Source organism: Bufo bufo, chromosome 1 (genome assembly GCF_905171765.1).
Source record: "Bufo bufo chromosome 1, aBufBuf1.1, whole genome shotgun sequence".
NCBI lineage: Eukaryota > Metazoa > Chordata > Amphibia > Anura > Bufonidae > Bufo > Bufo bufo.
Genome location: NC_053389.1, coordinates 602,717,424 through 602,736,184, shown reverse-complemented (window position 1 = coordinate 602,736,184; position 18,761 = coordinate 602,717,424). Strand labels below are relative to the sequence as shown.

The following is an 18,761-nucleotide window of genomic DNA, read 5'->3' as shown; positions in this document are numbered from 1 at the left end:
GCTACCTGGTCCTCTGGTGGTCCCTTTTGCTTGGATCGACCACCAGAGGACACAGGCAGCTCTGTAAGTAGCACCAAACACCACTACACTATTTTCCCCCCCTGTCACTTATTAACCCCTGATCACCCCATATTAGACTCCCTGATCACCCCCCTGTCATTGATCACCCCCTGTAAGGCTCCATTCAGACGTCCGTATGTATTTTGCGGATCCGCAGATCCACGGATCCGCAAAACACATACGGACGTCGTCTGAATGGAGCCTTACAGGGGGGTGATCAATGACAGGGGGTGATCACCCCATATAGACTCCCTGATCACCCCCCTGTCATTGATCACCCCCCTGTAAGGCTCCATTCAGACGTCCGTATGTGTTTTGCGGATCCGCTCTCAGTCCCCAGACCTGAATATAATTGAAAATCTGTGGTGTGACTTAAAGAGAGCTGTCCATGCTCGGAAGCCATCAAACCTGAATGAACTAAAGATGTTTTGTAAAGAGGAATGGTCCAAAATACCTTCAACCAGAATCCAGACTCTCATTGGAACCTACAGGAAGCGTTTAGAGGCTGTAATTTCTGCAAAAGGAGGATCTACTAAATATTGATTTCATTTCTTTTTTGTGGTGCCCAAATTTATGCACCTGCCTAATTTTGTTTAAACAATTATAGCACACTTTCTGTAAATCCAATAAACTTCATTTCACTTCTCAAATATCACTGTGTGTGTCTCCTATATGATATATTTAACTGACATTTTTTATCGTAACAACCAACGATTTATACAGGAAAATCATGACGATTAACAAGGTTGCCCAAACTTTCGCATCCCACTGTATATATCATTTTCCGCTAACTTGTGCCAAAAAAAAAAAATTCTAGGAACTCGCATGGGGTCACTTGTGGGTTATTTATACTGTATTTTTACATATACCCATACTGTGTGTGAGAAATATCTCTGTAAATGACAACTTTTTAATTTTTTTTATACAAAGTTGTCAATTTACAGAGATATTTCTCTCCCCCAGCATGGGTATATGTAAAAATACACCCCAAAACACATTGCCCTACTTCTCCTGAGTACGGCGATACCACATGTGTGACACTTTTTTGAAGCCTAGGTGCGTAAAGGGGCACTAAGAGAGAGAGAGAGAAAAAACAGGATCCTGTAAAAAATAAAAAATGTTGCATCAGTTGTCATCAGTTTGAGTCTGAGATCCATTTTTTAAAGATGAGAAAAAAGTCCTGCATGCAGTACTTTTTTTCTGTCTAAAAAAACAGATCTCAGATGGAAATGGCTCAAACGGATGACAACTAATGCAACAGAATCCTGTAAAAAAACAGATACTATGCAATATTATGCATAAGGGCTCATGCACACGGCCATTGTTGGGCCGTGCCTGTATTGCGGCCCGCAATGGGTCTGGGAATGAGTCCACAACCTGGAAGGTCGGTGCGGAACAGAGGCACAGAACCCGACGGAAGCACTAAGGAATGCCTCCTTGGGGTTTCTGTCCGTGCCTCCGCACCACAAGAAAATAGAACATGTTCTATTTTTTGTGGTGCAGACAGATCACTGACCCATTCAAGTTGGACAATAATAGGACACGTTCTATTTTTTTGCAGAATGGACATGCGGACAAACTGAAACAGAATGCACACAGAGTAACTTCCGGTTTTTCTTGCAGACCCATAGAAATTAATTGTTCCGCATACAGTCCGCAAAAAAAACTAAACGGACACGGAAAGAAAATACGTTCGTGTGCATGAGCCCTAGGGCTGATGTTTCCTACGCCAGTGTTACTAAGAAGCTCAGTGGAGCACACCTAATCTATTAAGAGGCGTACACCTACATAAAGCAGTCCATGCAACTAAATGCAAAACAATGCCAGCTATGAGCTCTGCCAATTGTGTTCTGCTAACAAGGTTAAAGATCAGAAATTCTCTCTCCTACTCACACCAGAACCATACAAGTCACTATAAGGCTCCATTCAGACGTCCGCACTGCGGAACGGGTGCAGACCCATTCATTTTCAATGGGGACGGAAAGATGTTGACAGTACACAGTGGGCTGTCTGCATCCGCATTTCCGGTCCGCAGCCCCGAACTTCTGGTCCGCAGCTCCGCAAAAAAATAGTACATGTCCTATTCTTGTCCGCAGATGCGGACAAGAATAGGCATTTCTATTAGGGTGCCGACGATCCACAGATCCGCAAAACACATACGGACGTCTGAATGGAGCCTTACAGGGGGGTGATCAATGACAGGGGGTGATCACCCCATATAGACTCCCTGATCACCCCCCTGTCATTGATCACCCCCCTGTAAGGCTCCATTAAGACGTCCGTATGTGTTTTGCGGATCCGCGGATCCGCAAAACACATACGGACGTCTGAATGGAGCCTTACAGGGGGGTGATCACCCCATATAGACTCCCTGATCACTCCCCTGTCATTGATCACCCCCCTGTAAGGCTCCATTCAGACGTCGGTATGTGTTTTGCGGATCCGCGGATCCACAAAACACATACGGACGTCTGAATGGAGCCTTACAGGGGGGTGATCAATGACAGGGGGGTGATCAGGGAGTCTATATGGGGTGATCACCCCCCTGTAAGGCTCCATTCAGACGTCCGTATGTGTTTTGCGAATCCGCTCTCAGTCCCCAGACCTGAATATAATTGAAAATCTGTGGTGTGACTTAAAGAGAGCTGTCCATGCTCAGAAGCCATCAAACCTGAATGAACTAAAGATGTTTTGTAAAGAGGAATGGTCCAAAATACCTTCAACCAGAATCCAGACTCTCATTGGAACCTATAGGAAGCGTTTAGAGGCTGTAATTTCTGCAAAAGGAGGATCTACTAAATATTGATTTCATTTCTTTTTTGTGGTGCCCAAATTTATGCACCTGCCTAATTTTGTTTAAACAATTATAGCACACTTTCTGTAAATCCAATAAACTTCATTTCACTTCTCAAATATCACTGTGTGTGTCTCCTATATGATATATTTAACTGACATTTTTTATCGTAACAACCAACGATTTATACAGGAAAATCATGACGATTAACAAGGTTGCCCAAACTTTCGCATCCCACTGTATATATCATTTTCCGCTAACTTGTGCCAAAAAAAAAAAATTCTAGGAACTCGCATGGGGTCACTTGTGGGTTATTTATACTGTATTTTTACATATACCCATACTGTGTGTGAGAAATATTTTTTTATACAAAGTTGTCAATTTACAGAGATATTTCTCTCCCCCAGCATGGGTATATGTAAAAATACACCCCAAAACACATTGCCCTACTTCTCCTGAGTACGGCGATACCACATGTGTGACACTTTTTTGAAGCCTAGGTGCGTAAAGGGGCCGAAAGTCCAAAGAGTACCTTTAGGCTTTACAGGGTTGCTCACAATTTAGCCTCGCCCAAAATGCCAGAACAGTAAACACACTCCACAAATGACCCCATTTCGGAAAGTAGACACCCCAAGGTATTCGCTGAGGGGCATATTGAGTCCATAAAAGATTGTACTTTTTGTCACAAGTTAGCGGAAAGGGAGACTTTGTGAGAAAAAACAAACAAAAAATTAATTTTCGCTAACTTGTGCCAAAAAAAAAAAACTTCTATGAACTCGCCATGCCCCTCACGGAATACCTTGGGGTGTCTTCTTTCCTAAATGGGGTCACTTGTGGGGTATTTATACTGCCCTGGCATTTTAGGGGCCCTAAAGCGTGAGAAGAAGTCTGGAATCCAAATGCCTAAAAATGCCCTCCTAAAAGGTACTCATTGGAATTTGGGCCCCTTTGCGCACCTAGGCTGCAAAAAAGTGTCACACATGTGGTATCTCCGTACTCAGGAGAAGTAGGGCAATGTGTTTTGGGGTGTCTTTTTACATATACCCATGCTGGGTGAGAGAAATATCTCTGTAAAATGACAACTTTGTATAAAAAAATTGGAAAAGTTGTCTTTTACAGAGATATTTATCTCACCCAGCATGGGTATATGTAAAAATACACCCCAAAACACATTGCCCTACTTCTCCTGAGTACGGCGATACCACATGTGTGACACTTTTTTGCAGCCTAGGTGCGCAAAGGGGCCCAAATTCCAAAGAGTATCTTTACGATTTCACAGGGCATTTTTTACGCATTTGGATTCCAGACTTCTTCTCACGCTTTAGGGCCCCTAAAATGCCAGGGCAGTATAAATACCCCACAAGTGACCCCATTTTGGAAAGAAGACACCCCAAGGTATTCCGTGAGGGGTATGGTGAGTTCATGTAAAATTTTATTTTTTGTCACAAGTTAGTGGAATATGAGACTTTGTAAGAAATAAAAAAAATATAAAAAAAAATCATTTTCCGCTAACTTGTGACAAAAAATAAAAACTTCCATGAACTCACTATGCCCATCAGCGAATAGCTTAGGGTGTCTACTTTCCGAAATGGGGTCATTTGTGGGGTGTTTCTACTGTCTGGGCATTGTAGAACCTCAGGAAACATGACAGGTGCTCAGAAAGTCAGAGCTGCTTCAAAATGCGGAAATTCACATTTTTGTACCATAGTTTTTAAACGCTATAAATTTTGCGCAAACCAATAAATATACACTTATTGCATTTTTTTTTATCAAAGACATGTAGAACAATAAATTTAGAGAAAAATTTATATAGAAATGTAGTTTTGTTTGAAAAATTTCGGTCAATTTCGATTAATAACAAAAAAAGTAAAAATGTCAGCAGCAATGAAATACCACCAAATAAAAGCTCTATTAGTGAGAAGAAAAGGAGGTAAAATTAATTTGGGTGGTAAGTTGTATGACCGAGGAATAAACCGTGAAAGTAGTGTAGTGCAGAATTGTAAAAAGTGGTCTGGGGGTTTAAGCTAGGGGGGCTGAGGTGGTTAATATGTTACACAACAGTGCCATCTGGAGATAGGTGGATATCATGACACCATTCACAACAATATTGCATTCTGGGTAAATATGATCTCATAGGATCATTACCATATGAGCACACCCATCCGATGTGATTGGAAAACCCTAATCTGGAAGGGTGTGATCATTTGATAAGTTTTTGGATAAGAAAGCACACATGAGAGAAAAGAAAAAGGAAAGAAAAGAAAGAAAGAAAGAAAGAAAGAAAGAAAGAAAGAGGGGTCTATCAAGATGAAAGCCATGGTGAGATGCGCTATGATGGACCACCCAGCTTTCCTAGGAGCAGAAGTGAGATTCCTACTAGGACTTGGTAAGAGACACAAAGAATGATATTTCATTTTATTAAGACTAATTGGTTAGTGTGGGTGAAATTATACCATCTAGATTGGCGAATAAATAAATAAATTAATTAATTTATTATCTTCATATTGAGATGTAGTCTTAGGATATTGTGAGGCTTCATTCTACCTGCAGAGCATTAAATGATTGCCTATATATTGTATATTGATAGTAAGTGATGGATTCCCACAGGAAAGACTTGTTTCAAGTCTTTCCCATTTAATATATGGTCTAGCAAAGATCATAGATCCCTGTTATTTGTCTTAGTAACACAGTAACATAGTACATAAGGCCGAAAAAAGACATTTGTCCATCCAGTTCGGCCTGTTATCCTGAAAGTTGATCCAGAGGAAGGCAAAAAACCCTGTGAGGTAGAAGCCAATTTTCTCCACTTTAGGGGAATAAAAAATTCCTTCCCGACTCCAATCAGGCAATCAGAATAACTCCCTGGATCAACGACCCCTCTCTAGTAGCTATAGCCTGTAATATTATTACACTCCAGAAATACGTCCAGGCCCCTCTTGAATTCCTTTATTGTACTCACCATCACCACCTCCTCAGGCAGAGAGTTCCATAGTCTCGCTGCTCTTATCGTAAAGAATCCTCTTCTATGTTTGTGTACAAACCTTCTTTCCTCCAGACGCAGAGGATGTCCCCTCGTCACAGTCACAGTCCTGGGGATAAATAGATGATGGGATAGATCTCTGTACTGACCCCTGATATATTTATACATATTAATTAGATCTCCCCTCAGTCGTCTTTTTTCTAAAGTGAATAACCCTAATTTTGATAATCTTTCAGGGTACTGTAGTTGCCCCATTCCAGTTATTACTTTAGTTGCCCTCCTCTGAACCCTCTCTAGCTCTGCTATGTCTGCCTTGTTTACAGGAGCCCAGAACTGTACACAGTACTCCATGTGTGCTCTGACTAGTGATTTGTAAAGTGGTAGGACTATGTTCTTATCACGGGAATCTATGCCCCTTCTGATGCAACCCATTATCTTGTTGGCCTTGGCAGCAGCTGCCTGACACTGGTTTTTGCTGCTTAGTTTGCTGTTTATTAAAATTCCTAGATCCTTTTCCATGTCAGTGTTACCGAGTGTTTTACCATTTACTATGTACGGGTGACTTGCATTTTTCCTTCCCATGTGCATAACTTTACATTTGTCAGTGTTAAACCTCATCTGCCACTTATCTGCCCAAGCCTCCAATCTATCCAGATCCCTCTGTAGTAGTATACTGTCCTCATCAGTGTAAATTACTTTACACTGTTTAATGTCATCTGCGAAAATTTATACTTTACTATGCAAGCCTTCTACAAGATCATTAATAAATATATTGAAGAGAATAGGGCCCAATACTGACCCCTGAGGTACTCCACTAGTGACAGTGACCCAATCTGAGTGTGTACCGTTAATAACCACCCTCTGTTTTCTATCACTCAGCCAGTTACTTACCCACATACAGATGTTTTCTCCCAGTCCGAGCATTCTCATTTTATATACTAACCTTTTATGTGGTACAGTGTCAAATGCTTTGGAGAAGTCCAGATATACGACATCCATTGATTCGCCGCTGTCAAGTCTAGAACTTACCTCCTCATAGAAACTGATTAAATTAGTCTGACATGACCGATCCCTCACGAAGCCATGCTGATATGGCGTTATTTGCTTATTTCCGTTGAGATGCTCTAATATAGCATCTCTCAGAAAACCTTCAAACAGTTTACCCACAACAGATGTTAAACTTACCGGCCTACAGTTTCCAGGCTCTGTTTTTGGCCCCTTTTTGAATATTGGCACCACATATGCCATGCGCCAATCCTGTGGGACATTCCCTGTCAGTATGTCTTAATAGTCTTACCAAAGTCATATGTGTGAAAATAGTCCAGGATGGGGCGGAAGGATACAGTTATCTCTTCTAAGTTATATCCTTGAATGGATTTGCCCATCTTGAAGTCATGTGATGTGTAGTTGGTTAGAGGGGGGTGGAATGTATTTAGCATTCTATAATGATGTCTAGGATTAGACATGCCCAGCCTGATATCATGAGGTTTCCTCTGAACAGAAGTAATGTATATAACTTATGTTCCTATTTTGATATCCTAACCTAATAATAGCTTTGTTATAATGTGACAAGTTATTTCCACTCACATGTATTGTTAACCTTGTAATGCTTTATATCAACGCTGAATATATTCATTTGCATGTATCATTGTGTTTATTTCCTTATTTATGTTTATAATCTTGCAACCAATAAATCTGCATATTTTTATAATACCTGTGTATTATTGTATAATGCAGAACTACATTTTATCATTAACGTCATCTCACGTCAAAAAGAACTTATTATCTGAGGAAATAGTCGGACTCAGATGTGAATTGTATCAATGAGGTTGTCAACAATTCACCAGGTTATCATTTTAAGAATTTATGACAAATTTTATAAATTTAATTTTTTCATGGTTAATTATTTTATGATCATAATTAATAATTCTTAATTAAATTATTACCGCCCGACATAACTGAAGTGTGAACAAGGCCTTATGTGTTTTTTGTTGTGGATTTTCTGTTTATGTTAAAACCTCATTGAAGTCTATTGGAAAAACCACAAAAAAAAAGTTTGAAAATCCTCACGGCAGGTCAATTTCCATGTGTAAAAAATATACAAAGTGTCCATGAGATTTGCCACATCTTATTCATTTTGCTGGCACTGTATTATGCTGTGGGTTTTCTGCAAGAAAATCCCTGTGGAAAAGCCATGCGTAATCCACACTGTGTTCAGGTATCCTAATGCAGTAACCTCAGTCATTTATGTAAATTTCCAACCCAATTGACCACCAATGAGTAATAAAATGAATGTCATACAAAACTTGAAAAACACATTAATGCCGCCTTAAGGCAGCCCGCCCAGGCTTCAGTTCTAGGCTAGTCAGGGCCCAGGGTCAGGGTCAGGAGGTGGCGGTAGCGCTCACAGGTAGTGAGGCAAATGGTCCAGTAGTCACAGTGTTCCTGCTTCCTCATTGGTAGCGTGGATGGTGTCCGTCAATGCTGGAGTGTGTGACTGAGCTGTCTGGTGGAGAAGCAATTGCTGTTCACTGCTGCTCACCAATGAGCTTCACAATTAGCACCACAGTTAGTGTGACCACTTTCATAACCCCCAAAAGGAGGACATCTGTCACGGCCTATGGTGTACGCTGTGACACTGTTGCCACACTTGCGGTTGCCCGCGGCAATGTGTTGCTGTGAGAGCATGCGGTGGTAGTTTCTCGGCCTTCTGGGTGATTGCCGTGACATGGTTGCCACGCATGCTGTTGCCGGTGGTTACGTGTTTAGTATGCTTGTGTGTGCACTTCCCCTTTAAGTTGTAGCCTCCCTCTGTCTGGTGCTGTAAGGGTTAACTCCCTGACTGGGTGTGGTCACTAGTGCTTCTTATACCTGTGGCTTTAGGGCAGGAGTCAGTTGTACTCCAGCCTTGGTGTGTGCTGGAGTTAAGCTCCTTGTTAAGGGCCATCCTTGTGGTCATAGATGTTCTATGTCATCCTGGTGTCTCCTTCCCTTCCTGTCCCTATTTGTATGGAGTGGGTTATGTGCAGGGTGTTTGTATGTCTAGGTTGGTGTTACATGTCTGGTTGTGTTTGGCAGCATGTTTGGCTAGACATTCCCCTGTCTTATGTTTATTGCAGCTATGGGTGTCCTGGGTCCCTGTGTGGTTTGTGGTGTGTGCTATGTCCTCTAATGTTGGTGTGGACAGCAACACTAGTGCACGGGTTCCAGTCAGTGTGTCTGTGGCAGGTAAGTGTGTTATGGGTTTCGCTTACCTGCCATCTCAATAGCTGTATGTGTTCCCCTCTCCTTGCAGCCTGGCCTCAGATAGAGACTCCTGTTCCTCCGTGTTGTGGATGAACAGGTAGTCTCTCCCCTGCTCCTAAGTGAGGGTTTTCCAGGGCGACTCAGGATATTAGGTATCCAGTGTATGAGCCGTCCCACCATCGGGGTCCGCTCATACGGTGAGGAGTCAGGGAGAGGATTAGGGACGCGGTAGGAGGTTACCTGTTCCCTTATCACTCCTTTTGGCCAGGCTGACCCCCTTTTACCCTTTGACACCGCACAGTGGGGGGTTTCCCCCACTCCCCGCCGTGACAACATCATACACAGGACCCAGCATGTCCAGGATGTTATTAGGTGACATCAGTGGACATTACAGGGAGAAGGTATGAGATGAAAGAACTACAACTCCCAACATATCTCTGGCTCTCACAATGAATTCATCGCTTCTCCACTTTCCTCTCCTCCATACAAAGTTCCTCCTCTGTCTTCTCCAGGAGTTAACAGCTGATAGTTTGGGAGGGGGCAGGGGGGTAGAGAAACTGGACCACACCTGATTACGGAGACAGCTTCCATTTGAAAAGAAATATCTTTATGAAAAAACTCCTTTAATTAATTGGCGCTACTATGTATAATGTTAAAAATTTTGAATTACTTTCCAAAGTACATGTTGCCTTCCATGCATCCATTAACTGATCTTTTCCTCATTTATCTCTGCATTAAGTTGCCTCCAATGTGTTGATTCTGCAGCTCTGCGCTTTAATAGGGTGACACCATGAGCTCTTATCTCCTGTACAATAGATTGCAGTTGGAATAGAACAGTAGGTGACAACTGGGGGAAATTTGGTGGTTGCTATAAAAGAAAGACAAACACAATTCAAACATATGAAATGTATAAGAACTACAGCAAAATAAATTAGTACAAAAATTACAGCTGTGGTGAGAATGATGAGTTCCCACTAGAAACTGGGCCAGAAATCCTATATAAACAGTGCCAGAAGGAAGTCTAGCCAAAAATCATGTAATCAGATCCTGGAAGTACTACAGCATCAGAATCTTGACACAATCCCATCATGCCATCCAGGAAGCTACACTAGCTTAAAGGGCACTGAACACAAACCGAAAACATTGCAGTAACACATACAGTCAGGTCCATAAATATTGGGACATCGATGCAATTGTAACATTTTTGGCTCTATACACCACCATAATGGATTTGAAATGAAACGAACAAGATGTGCTTTAACTGCAGACTGTTAGCTTTAATTTGAGGGTATTTACATCCAAATCAGGTGAACGGTGTAGGAATTGCAACAGTTTCCATATGTGCCTCCCACTTGTTAAGGAACCAAAAGTAATGGGACAATTGGCTTCTCAGCTGTTCCATGGCTAGGTGTGTGTTATTCTCTCATTATCCCAATTACAATGAGCAGATAAAAGGTTGCTGTCAACTTTTAAGATGAGATCCAAAGAGCTGTCACTATCAGTGAAGCAAGCCATCATTAGGCTGAAAAAAACAAAACAAACCCATCAGAGACATAGCAAAAACATTAGGCGTGGCCAAAACAACTGCTCAGCAACACCAAAAGACTCGGAGGACCACGGAAAACAACTGTGGTGGATGACCGAAGAATTCTTTCCCTGGTAAAGAAAACACCCTTCACAACAGTTCGCCAGATCAAGAACACTCTCCAGGAGGTAGGTGTACACTGCGTGCAGAATTATTAGGCAAATGAGTATTTTGACCACATCATCCTCTTTATGCATGTTGTCTTACTCCAAGCTGTATAGGCTCGAAAGCCTACTACCAATTAAGCATATTAGGTGATGTGCATCTCTGTAATGAGAAGGGGTGTGGTCTAATGACATCAACACCCTATATTAGGTGTGCATAATTATTAGGCAACTTCCTTTCCTTTGGCAAAATGGGTCAAAAGAAGGACTTGACAGGCTCAGAAAAGTCAAAAATAGTGAGATATCTTGCAGAGGGATGCAGCACTCTTAAAATTGCAAAGCTTCTGAAGCGTGATCATCGAACAATCAAGCGTTTCATTCAAAATAGTCAACAGGGTCGCAAGAAGCGTGTGGAAAAACCAAGGCGCAAAATAACTACCCATGAACTGAGAAAAGTCAAGCGTGCAGCTGCCAAGATGCCACTTGCCACCAGTTTGGCCATATTTCAGAGCTGCAACATCACTGGAGTGCCCAAAAGCACAAGGTGTGCAATACTCAGAGACATGGCCAAGGTAAGAAAGGCTGAAAGACGACCACCACTGAACAAGACACACAAGCTGAAACGTCAAGACTGGGCCAAGAAATATCTCAAGACTGATTTTTCTAAGGTTTTATGGACTGATGAAATGAGAGTGAGTCTTGATGGGCCAGATGGATGGGCCCGTGGCTGGATTGGTAAAGAGCAGATAGCTCCAGTCCGACTCAGACGCCAGCAAGGTGGAGGTGGAGTACTGGTTTGGGCTGGTATCATCAAAGATGAGCTTGTGGGGCCTTTTCGGGTTGAGGATGGAGTCAAGTTCAACTCCCAGTCCTACTGCCAGTTTCTGGAAGACACCTTCTTCAAGCAGTGGTACAGGAAGAAGTCTGCATCCTTCAAGAAAAACATGATTTTCATGCAGGACAATGCTCCATCACACGCGTCCAAGTACTCCACAGCGTGGCTGGCAAGAAAGGGTATAAAAGAAGAAAATCTAATGACATGGCCTCCTTGTTCACCTGATCTGAACCCCATTGAGAACCTGTGGTCCATCATCAAATGTGAGATTTACAAGGAGGGAAAACAGTACACCTCTCTGAACAGTGTCTGGGAGGCTGTGGTTGCTGCTGCACGCAATGTTGATGGTGAACAGATCAAAACACTGACAGAATCCATGGATGGCAGGCTTTTGAGTGTCCTTGCAAAGAAAGGTGGCTATATTGGTCACTGATTTGTTTTTGTTTTGTTTTTGAATGTCAGAAATGTATATTTGAGAATGTTGAGATGTTATATTGGTTTCACTGGTAAAAATAAATAATTGAAATGGGTATATATTTGTTTTTTGTTAAGTTGCCTAATAATTATGCACAGTAATAGTCACCTGCACACACAGATATCCCCCTAAAATAGCTAAAACTAAAAACAAACTAAAAACTACTTCCAAAAATATTCAGCTTTGATATTAATGAGTTTTTTGGGTTCATTGAAAACATGGTTGTTGTTCAATAATAAAATTAATCCTCAAAAATACAACTTGCCTAATAATTCTGCACTCCCTGTATGTGTGTCAAAGTCAACAATCAAGAGAAGACTTCACCAGAGTGAATACAGAGGGTTCACCACAAGATGTAAACCATTGGTGAGCCTCAAAAATAGGAAGGCAAGATTAGAGTTTGCCAAACGACATCTAAAAAAGCCTTCACAGTTCTGGAACAACATCCTATGGACAGATGAGACCAAGATAAACTTGTACCAGAGTGATGAGAAGAGTATGGAGAAGGAAAGGAACTGCTCATGATCCTAAGCATACCACCTTATCAGTGAAGCATGGTGGTGGTAGTGTCATGGCGTGGGCATGTATGGCTGCCAATGGAACTGGTTCTCTTGTATTTATTGATGATGTGACTGCTGACAAAAACAGCAGGATTAATTCTGAAGTGTTTCGGGCAATATTATCTGCTCATATTCGGCCAAATGCTTCAGAACTCATTGGACGGCGCTTCACAGTGCAGATGGACAATGACCCAAAGCATCCTGCAAAAGCAACCGAAGAGTTTTTTAGGGGAAAGGAGTGGAATGTTATGCAATGGCCAAGTCAATCACCTGACCTGAATCCGATTGAGCATGCATTTCACTTGCTGAAGACAAAACTGAAGGGAAAATGCCCCAAGAACAATCAGGAACTGAAGACAGTTGCAGTAGAGGCCTGGCAGAGCATCACCAGGGATGAAACCCAGCGTCTGCTGATGTCTATATGTTGCAGACTTCAGTATTCAACTAAGTATTAAAAAGTGAAAGTTTGATTTAGGATTATTATTCTGTCCCATTACATTTGGTCACTTAACAAGTGGGAGGCACATATACAAACTGTTGTAATTCCTGCACCGTTCACCTGATTTGGATGTAAATACCCTCAAATTAAAGCTGACAGTCCGCAGTTAAAGCACATCTTGTTCGTTTCATTTCAAATCCATTTATGGACCTGACTGTATGTGACTAATGCACACTGGTGGATGATGAAAATTACCAATAAAATAACATAAATGCATTGAACTGAAAGTGCTATCCTTTTACTGTATGAAGTTCTTGAAGTCTAACCCTATAGCAGAAAGGATCATTAGGACGTGCACCGATCTCCTAGTGCCACTGCACTTCTATTTGACCCATTCACTTCAGCTCTGCAGTAACCAGCTCCATCAACAACACAGTGGACGGAGCTATTGCAGGACAGTTGATCAGCCTGATGATAGGCCATCAATAGTAAATTCCCAGACATCACTTTTAAGATACATATGGGTTGATAAACGTGTGCCACTAAGTGGAATAAATTTAATGTACTGTTAGATTAAACTCTTAAAACATTTTGAACTTACTTTTGTTAGCGCTTTAACAAGTCTCAATAAAACCAGCTCTTCCAAATCAATTGGTAGTGAAGGCAGTTTGCTAACACACTGCAGAAGACAGCAGAGCGTTTCCCCTTGACACTGTAAAATACAATCAAGTTATAAAATATTATAAAGTTCTACGGGGGAAAAAATGAAAATATTGAAAAAACATGTTAATATGAATAAATTCATAAAAGCCTTTAATAATTTCTGATGGCTAATTTTTGTCTAGGGGGTAATCAATCCAGAAACTAAAATGCCCACTGTCACATTCCTTTACATTGAATCCGTCCTAATGACAGCAGGACGGCCTGAGTTAGAATACAATGCAGAGCAGAGAACAGGAGTGTATGGAAGCTCCTTCTCTGCTTTATCAGCCCCTGTAAAACACTATTTCTCGTACATTCCATTGGGGGACACAGACCATGGGTATAGCTTAGAGGTATTACTAGGAGGGACACTATGCAAATACAAAAGAGAGCTCCTCCTCCTCGGGCTATACCCCCAAGCTCCACCAGGAGGAAGTCAGTCTTTGCTTAGTGTCCGGTGAAGGAGGTTGACACTTTAGTGATTCTACTCCGTTTTGTTATTTTATTTCTAGATGGGGACACAGGTCAGCATTGCGCTTTCCTGGTCCCCCATGGAGTGCCCGCCGCCGTCTTTTGGACGCTGCCTGGCTGCCTCCATTTTCCCCCAAGAAGACAAGAGGATCCGGGCTCGACCTGTTAGCTCCGGCATCCCACCAGCTCCAGGGTCTCCTGCTGCTGCCCTCCATCCAGAGCACTGTACTCTGGATGAGTCAGATGTCTGAAGAGGTGAGCCCTGCTGGTACAGAGCAGAGGGAGAAGACTGCAGGAGCAGATAAGTATGGCTTCCCCTCTGATCCCCCCCCCCAGGGATCCGGTGGCGGCTGGCTCTGACTCTAATATCTTGGGGAATGGATGGGCCGCCTGAGTGAGCTGGGGAATGGGTGTTTTTCGTTCTGGACGGGGCTTCTGGAGGCACTATACCATGTTTATCCCTGCTGGGACTCTTATCGGCACGGCTTTTCTCTGCAACCGCCGGTGCCAACAAGACTACTACCAGGACGTCGCCTCCGGCTCTGATTAGGGGCAGAGTCTTCTCTCCGGAAGCTCTCGACCAGCGGTGGGCCCCCGCTTATTCTGAGGGCCTCCGACACTGGGAGCCTTCATTAACCCCCGCCACACCGCTTTCCTGCACCGGATGTCATGTTTCATAAAGCGCGCGCGCGCTTCTTTCGCGCTTCTATGACGCATCCTGGGGGCGGAGCTTCAGCGCTTCGCTCTGGCGACTTCCTCCGCTTCCTGAAAAGCTCCTGGCTTCTCTCTGCTCCTCCGGTGGACGTCTGTGCAGTTGCCTGGGTGGTAGGACTTTTTTAGTCTTTTTCTTGCTGCAGGTTGCCATCATGCCTAAGCCTGGGGCCCCACTTAAGTCTGCCAAGACCTCTTCTCAGACGGCCAAGACCTCTTCTCAGATCCCAATGGGGTCCTGTATGAAGTGTCTTTTGCCACTTTCTGTCTCTGGTATCTGTGCCTCCTGCCCTGCCCCTGGACGGGATCATCCTTCTCCTCCGTCACTTGCCCAGCCCAGTTCCCCTCCTGTCCCTGAGGAGCCTGCGGTCCCCGCTTGGGCATCTGCCATGTCCAGCGAGGCCGCTGATTTGGCCTTAGTCGCCAAGGCAGCCATGTCCTTTTTGGAACGTATGGCAGTTTCCAACCCTGTGGCGCCAACCACTCCATCTCCTCTCAGTGGTTCCCGCAGAGGACGCCGGACTACTAAGAGGTAGCGTGAGCGGCAGCATCCCTCCTCGGATGACTCTGTTTCCTCCCCTCGCCTAGAGGCACGTTCGGACGTCTCTCACCCCCCTAGGGAGCGCAAGTCTGAAGGGGAATTGTCAGGCTCGGACGAGGTCATGGAACGAGACCCCTCGCCTAAGCTCTCCACCATGGTGGCTGACTTAGTGGCGGCTGTCTGTGACACTTTTAATCTCCAAGGGGATTCTCCCCCTTCCACTAGTCGGGAGTTCGCCCTTTTCCCGCCCAAGAAGCCGGAGACTGTCGCGTTTCCTGTCCATGAGGAATTTTCCGCGGTCATATCCAGGGCCTGGGACCGTCCTAATCAAAAGTTTTCTGCCACCAAACGCATGGATACGCTTTATCCTTTTCCGGCTGACAGTGTGGAGAAGTGGTCTTCTCCCACCAAGGTGGATCCCCCGTTGGCCAGATTAGCCAAGAACACTGCCCTCCCTGTCTTAGACGGCTCCTCTTTGCAGGACGCTGTGGACAGGCGACTAGACTCTCTTTCCAAGTCCATTTTCTCACTGGCAGGCACGTCCCTGCGGCCTGCTTTTGCTTCGGTATGGGTGGCCAGAGCCCTCTCGGTGTGGTTGCAGAGCCACCACCAAGACCTGGCGGAACAAGATGGGTCTGTTGACACACTGGATTTGGTTCTCCAGATGTCTCAGGCTTCCAAGTTCCTTTGCGAAGCTTCCATGGACATTGCTTCCCTCTTTGCCCGCATTTCAGCCCTCTCGGTCATTCAGCGCAGAGAAGTCTGGTTAAAGGTGTGGGACGCCGACGCCTCGTCCAAACGCTCCCTTGCTAATCTTCCCTTTGGGGGTGCCAGACTTTTTGGGGCTCAGCTGGACGAGTTCATTTCTGCCGCTACAGGGGGCAAGAGCACTCATCTTCCCCAACCCAGGTCCAAGCGACCTTTTCGGACCAGGTCTTCCGGGTCCCGGTACCAGTCCTTTCGCCGCTTCTCGTCTAGTAGGACGTCGCCTGCTTCCTCCGCTGGGGGGTCTCAGGACTCCCGCAAAAAGCCCTCCTTCAAGCCCCAGCCTTCCTGGCGCCCGAGGGCACAGTCGGCCCACCCTGCTGCTCCCAAGCAGTCTTCCGCATGAAGGGGCGCCCCCACTCCTCGTGGTGGGGGGCCGCTTGCTCTATTATCAGCAGGTTTGGAGGGCTCATGTTCCAGACGCATGGGCTTTAGAAGTTGTAACGTCAGGTTACAAGATAGAATTTGCGTCCAGACCGCCGGAACGTTTTTTCCCTTCTCGCGTTCCGGGGGATCCAGCCCGAGCCTCGGACCTCTTGATGGCAGTTTCCTCCCTGCTGGACCGGGGTGTTATTACCCCAGTTCCCCCAGAGGAACAGGGCACAGGTTTCTATTCAAACCTGTTCGTGGTCCCAAAGAAGGAGGGGTCGGTGCGTCCGATCCTGGATCTGAAGCTGCTCAACAAGTTTCTGCGGGTGCGGAGGTTTCGAATGGAATCCCTCCGCTCTGTTATTTTTTCTCTTCTTCCAGGGGAGTTCCTTGCGTCCGTAGACATCCAGGACGCCTATCTGCATGTCCCTATCGCAGAATCTCACCAACGATTCCTGCGCTTCGCCATTGGTGGCCGGCACTATCAGTTTGTCGCCCTTCATTTCGGGTTAGCGACCGCTCCTCGGGTCTTTACCAAGATCCTAGCGCCGCTCATGGCACTTCTTCGCACCAGGGGCATTCCTTTGCTGCCCTACCTGGACGATATCCTGATAAAGGCCCCCTCGCTTCCGCAGGCCGAGGACAGCGTCCGGATCACTGTTCGGACTCTGGAACAGTTCGGCTGGCTGATCAACTTCCCAAAATCCTCTCTCCTCCCTTCCCAGAAGCTCTCCTTCCTGGGGATGTTTTGGATACCTCGGCCGCCAAAGTGTTTCTTCCAGTCTCCAAGTCCTCCCAGATCCAGGGGGCAGTGTCGTTCCTGCTGCGCTCCCCGTGTCTCTCCATCCGGGAGTGCATGCGGGTCCTGGGTCTGCTGGTAGCCTCTTTCCTGGCCGTACCATATGCCCAGTTCCACACTCGTTCGCTGCAACAGGAGATCCTTTCCCTCTGGGACAAGACCTCTCGGGGTCTGGACGCTCGCATCCGCCTGTCTCAGCGGGTGCGGGCAGCTCTTCCTTGGTGGCTGTCCCCGATGAACCTGACGTCGGGAAGATCTTTCCTCCCGTTATCCTGGACGATCGTCACCACCGATGCCAGCCTCCTGGGTTGGGGCGGCGTTCTCCTGTCCCGCACGGTTCAGGGGGTTTGGTCGGCAGCGGAATCTCGCCTCCCGATCAACATCCTGGCGAGGAGAGCGATTTTCCACTCCCTCTCCCACTGGACTCCTCTCCTTGCCGGCCGCCCGGTGAGGATTCAGTCGGACAATGCCACGGCTGTGGCTTACATCAACCATCAAGGTGGGACCCGCAGCCGGGCGGTGATGCAGGAGGTGAGGAGAATTCTGCTGTGGGTAGGGTCTCAAGTTCCGGTGTTGTCAGCGGTGTACATCCCAGGAGTGGACAACTGGACTGCGGACTTTCTAAGCCGCAACAAGGTGGATCCAGGCGAGTGGTCTCTGCATCCGGATGTATTCGAAGGCGTCTGCCGCCGGTGGGGCTGTCCGGATGTGGACTTGATGGCGTCCAGGCTCAACAACAAGTTCCCGGTGTTCCTGGCTCGCGCACGGGATCCGAAGGCATACGGGGTGGACGTGCTGGTGACTCCGTGGCAGGACTTCAGCCTCCTCTATGTCTTCCCTCCACTTCCTCTGCTGCCGAAGGTTCTACGCAAGATCGAGGCGGAAGGGGTTCCGACCGTTCTCATCGCTCCGGATTGGCCTCGCTGCGCATGGTTCTCGGACGTGGCTCGGATGTTGGCGGACGCCCCATGGCCTCTTCCCGACAGAGAAGATCTACTGTCTCAAGGCCCGCTCTTCCATTAGAATTTACAGTCACTTCGTTTAACGGCGTGACTGTTGAAACCGCCATCCTGAAGAAGAGGGGGTTCTCGGATTCGGTGGTTAGAACCATGATCAGAGCAAGGAAGCCGGCTTCCTCCCGAATTTACTATCGTACCTGGAAGGTCTTCCTTGCCTTTTGTGAGAACTCGGGTTTTCCTCCCCTTCGTTTTTCCATCCCGATGGTGCTTTCTTTTCTTCAGTCCGGACTTGAGATGGGACTGTCACTGAGCTCCCTGAAGGGTCAGGTTTCGGCTCTGGACATCTTTTTTCAGAGGTCCCTTGCT

At 45.6% G+C, this 18,761-nt stretch overlaps 1 protein-coding gene across 1 annotated transcript in view; it reads right to left on the bottom strand.

The window, feature by feature from the left end:
- Positions 1-9,783: 9,783 nt before the first annotated feature.
- LOC120986097 (protein tyrosine phosphatase domain-containing protein 1-like) overlaps positions 9,784-18,761 on the bottom strand; it is a 33,770-nt gene continuing 24,792 nt past the window's right edge. Inside the window, exons 10-11 of the mRNA XM_040414447.1 lie at positions 13,680-13,790; positions 9,784-9,948 (exon numbers count right to left, since the gene is read on the bottom strand). Of these exons, the coding sequence (XP_040270381.1) occupies positions 9,784-9,948; positions 13,680-13,790 (276 nt within the window). The remainder of the gene's footprint in view (positions 9,949-13,679; positions 13,791-18,761) is intronic.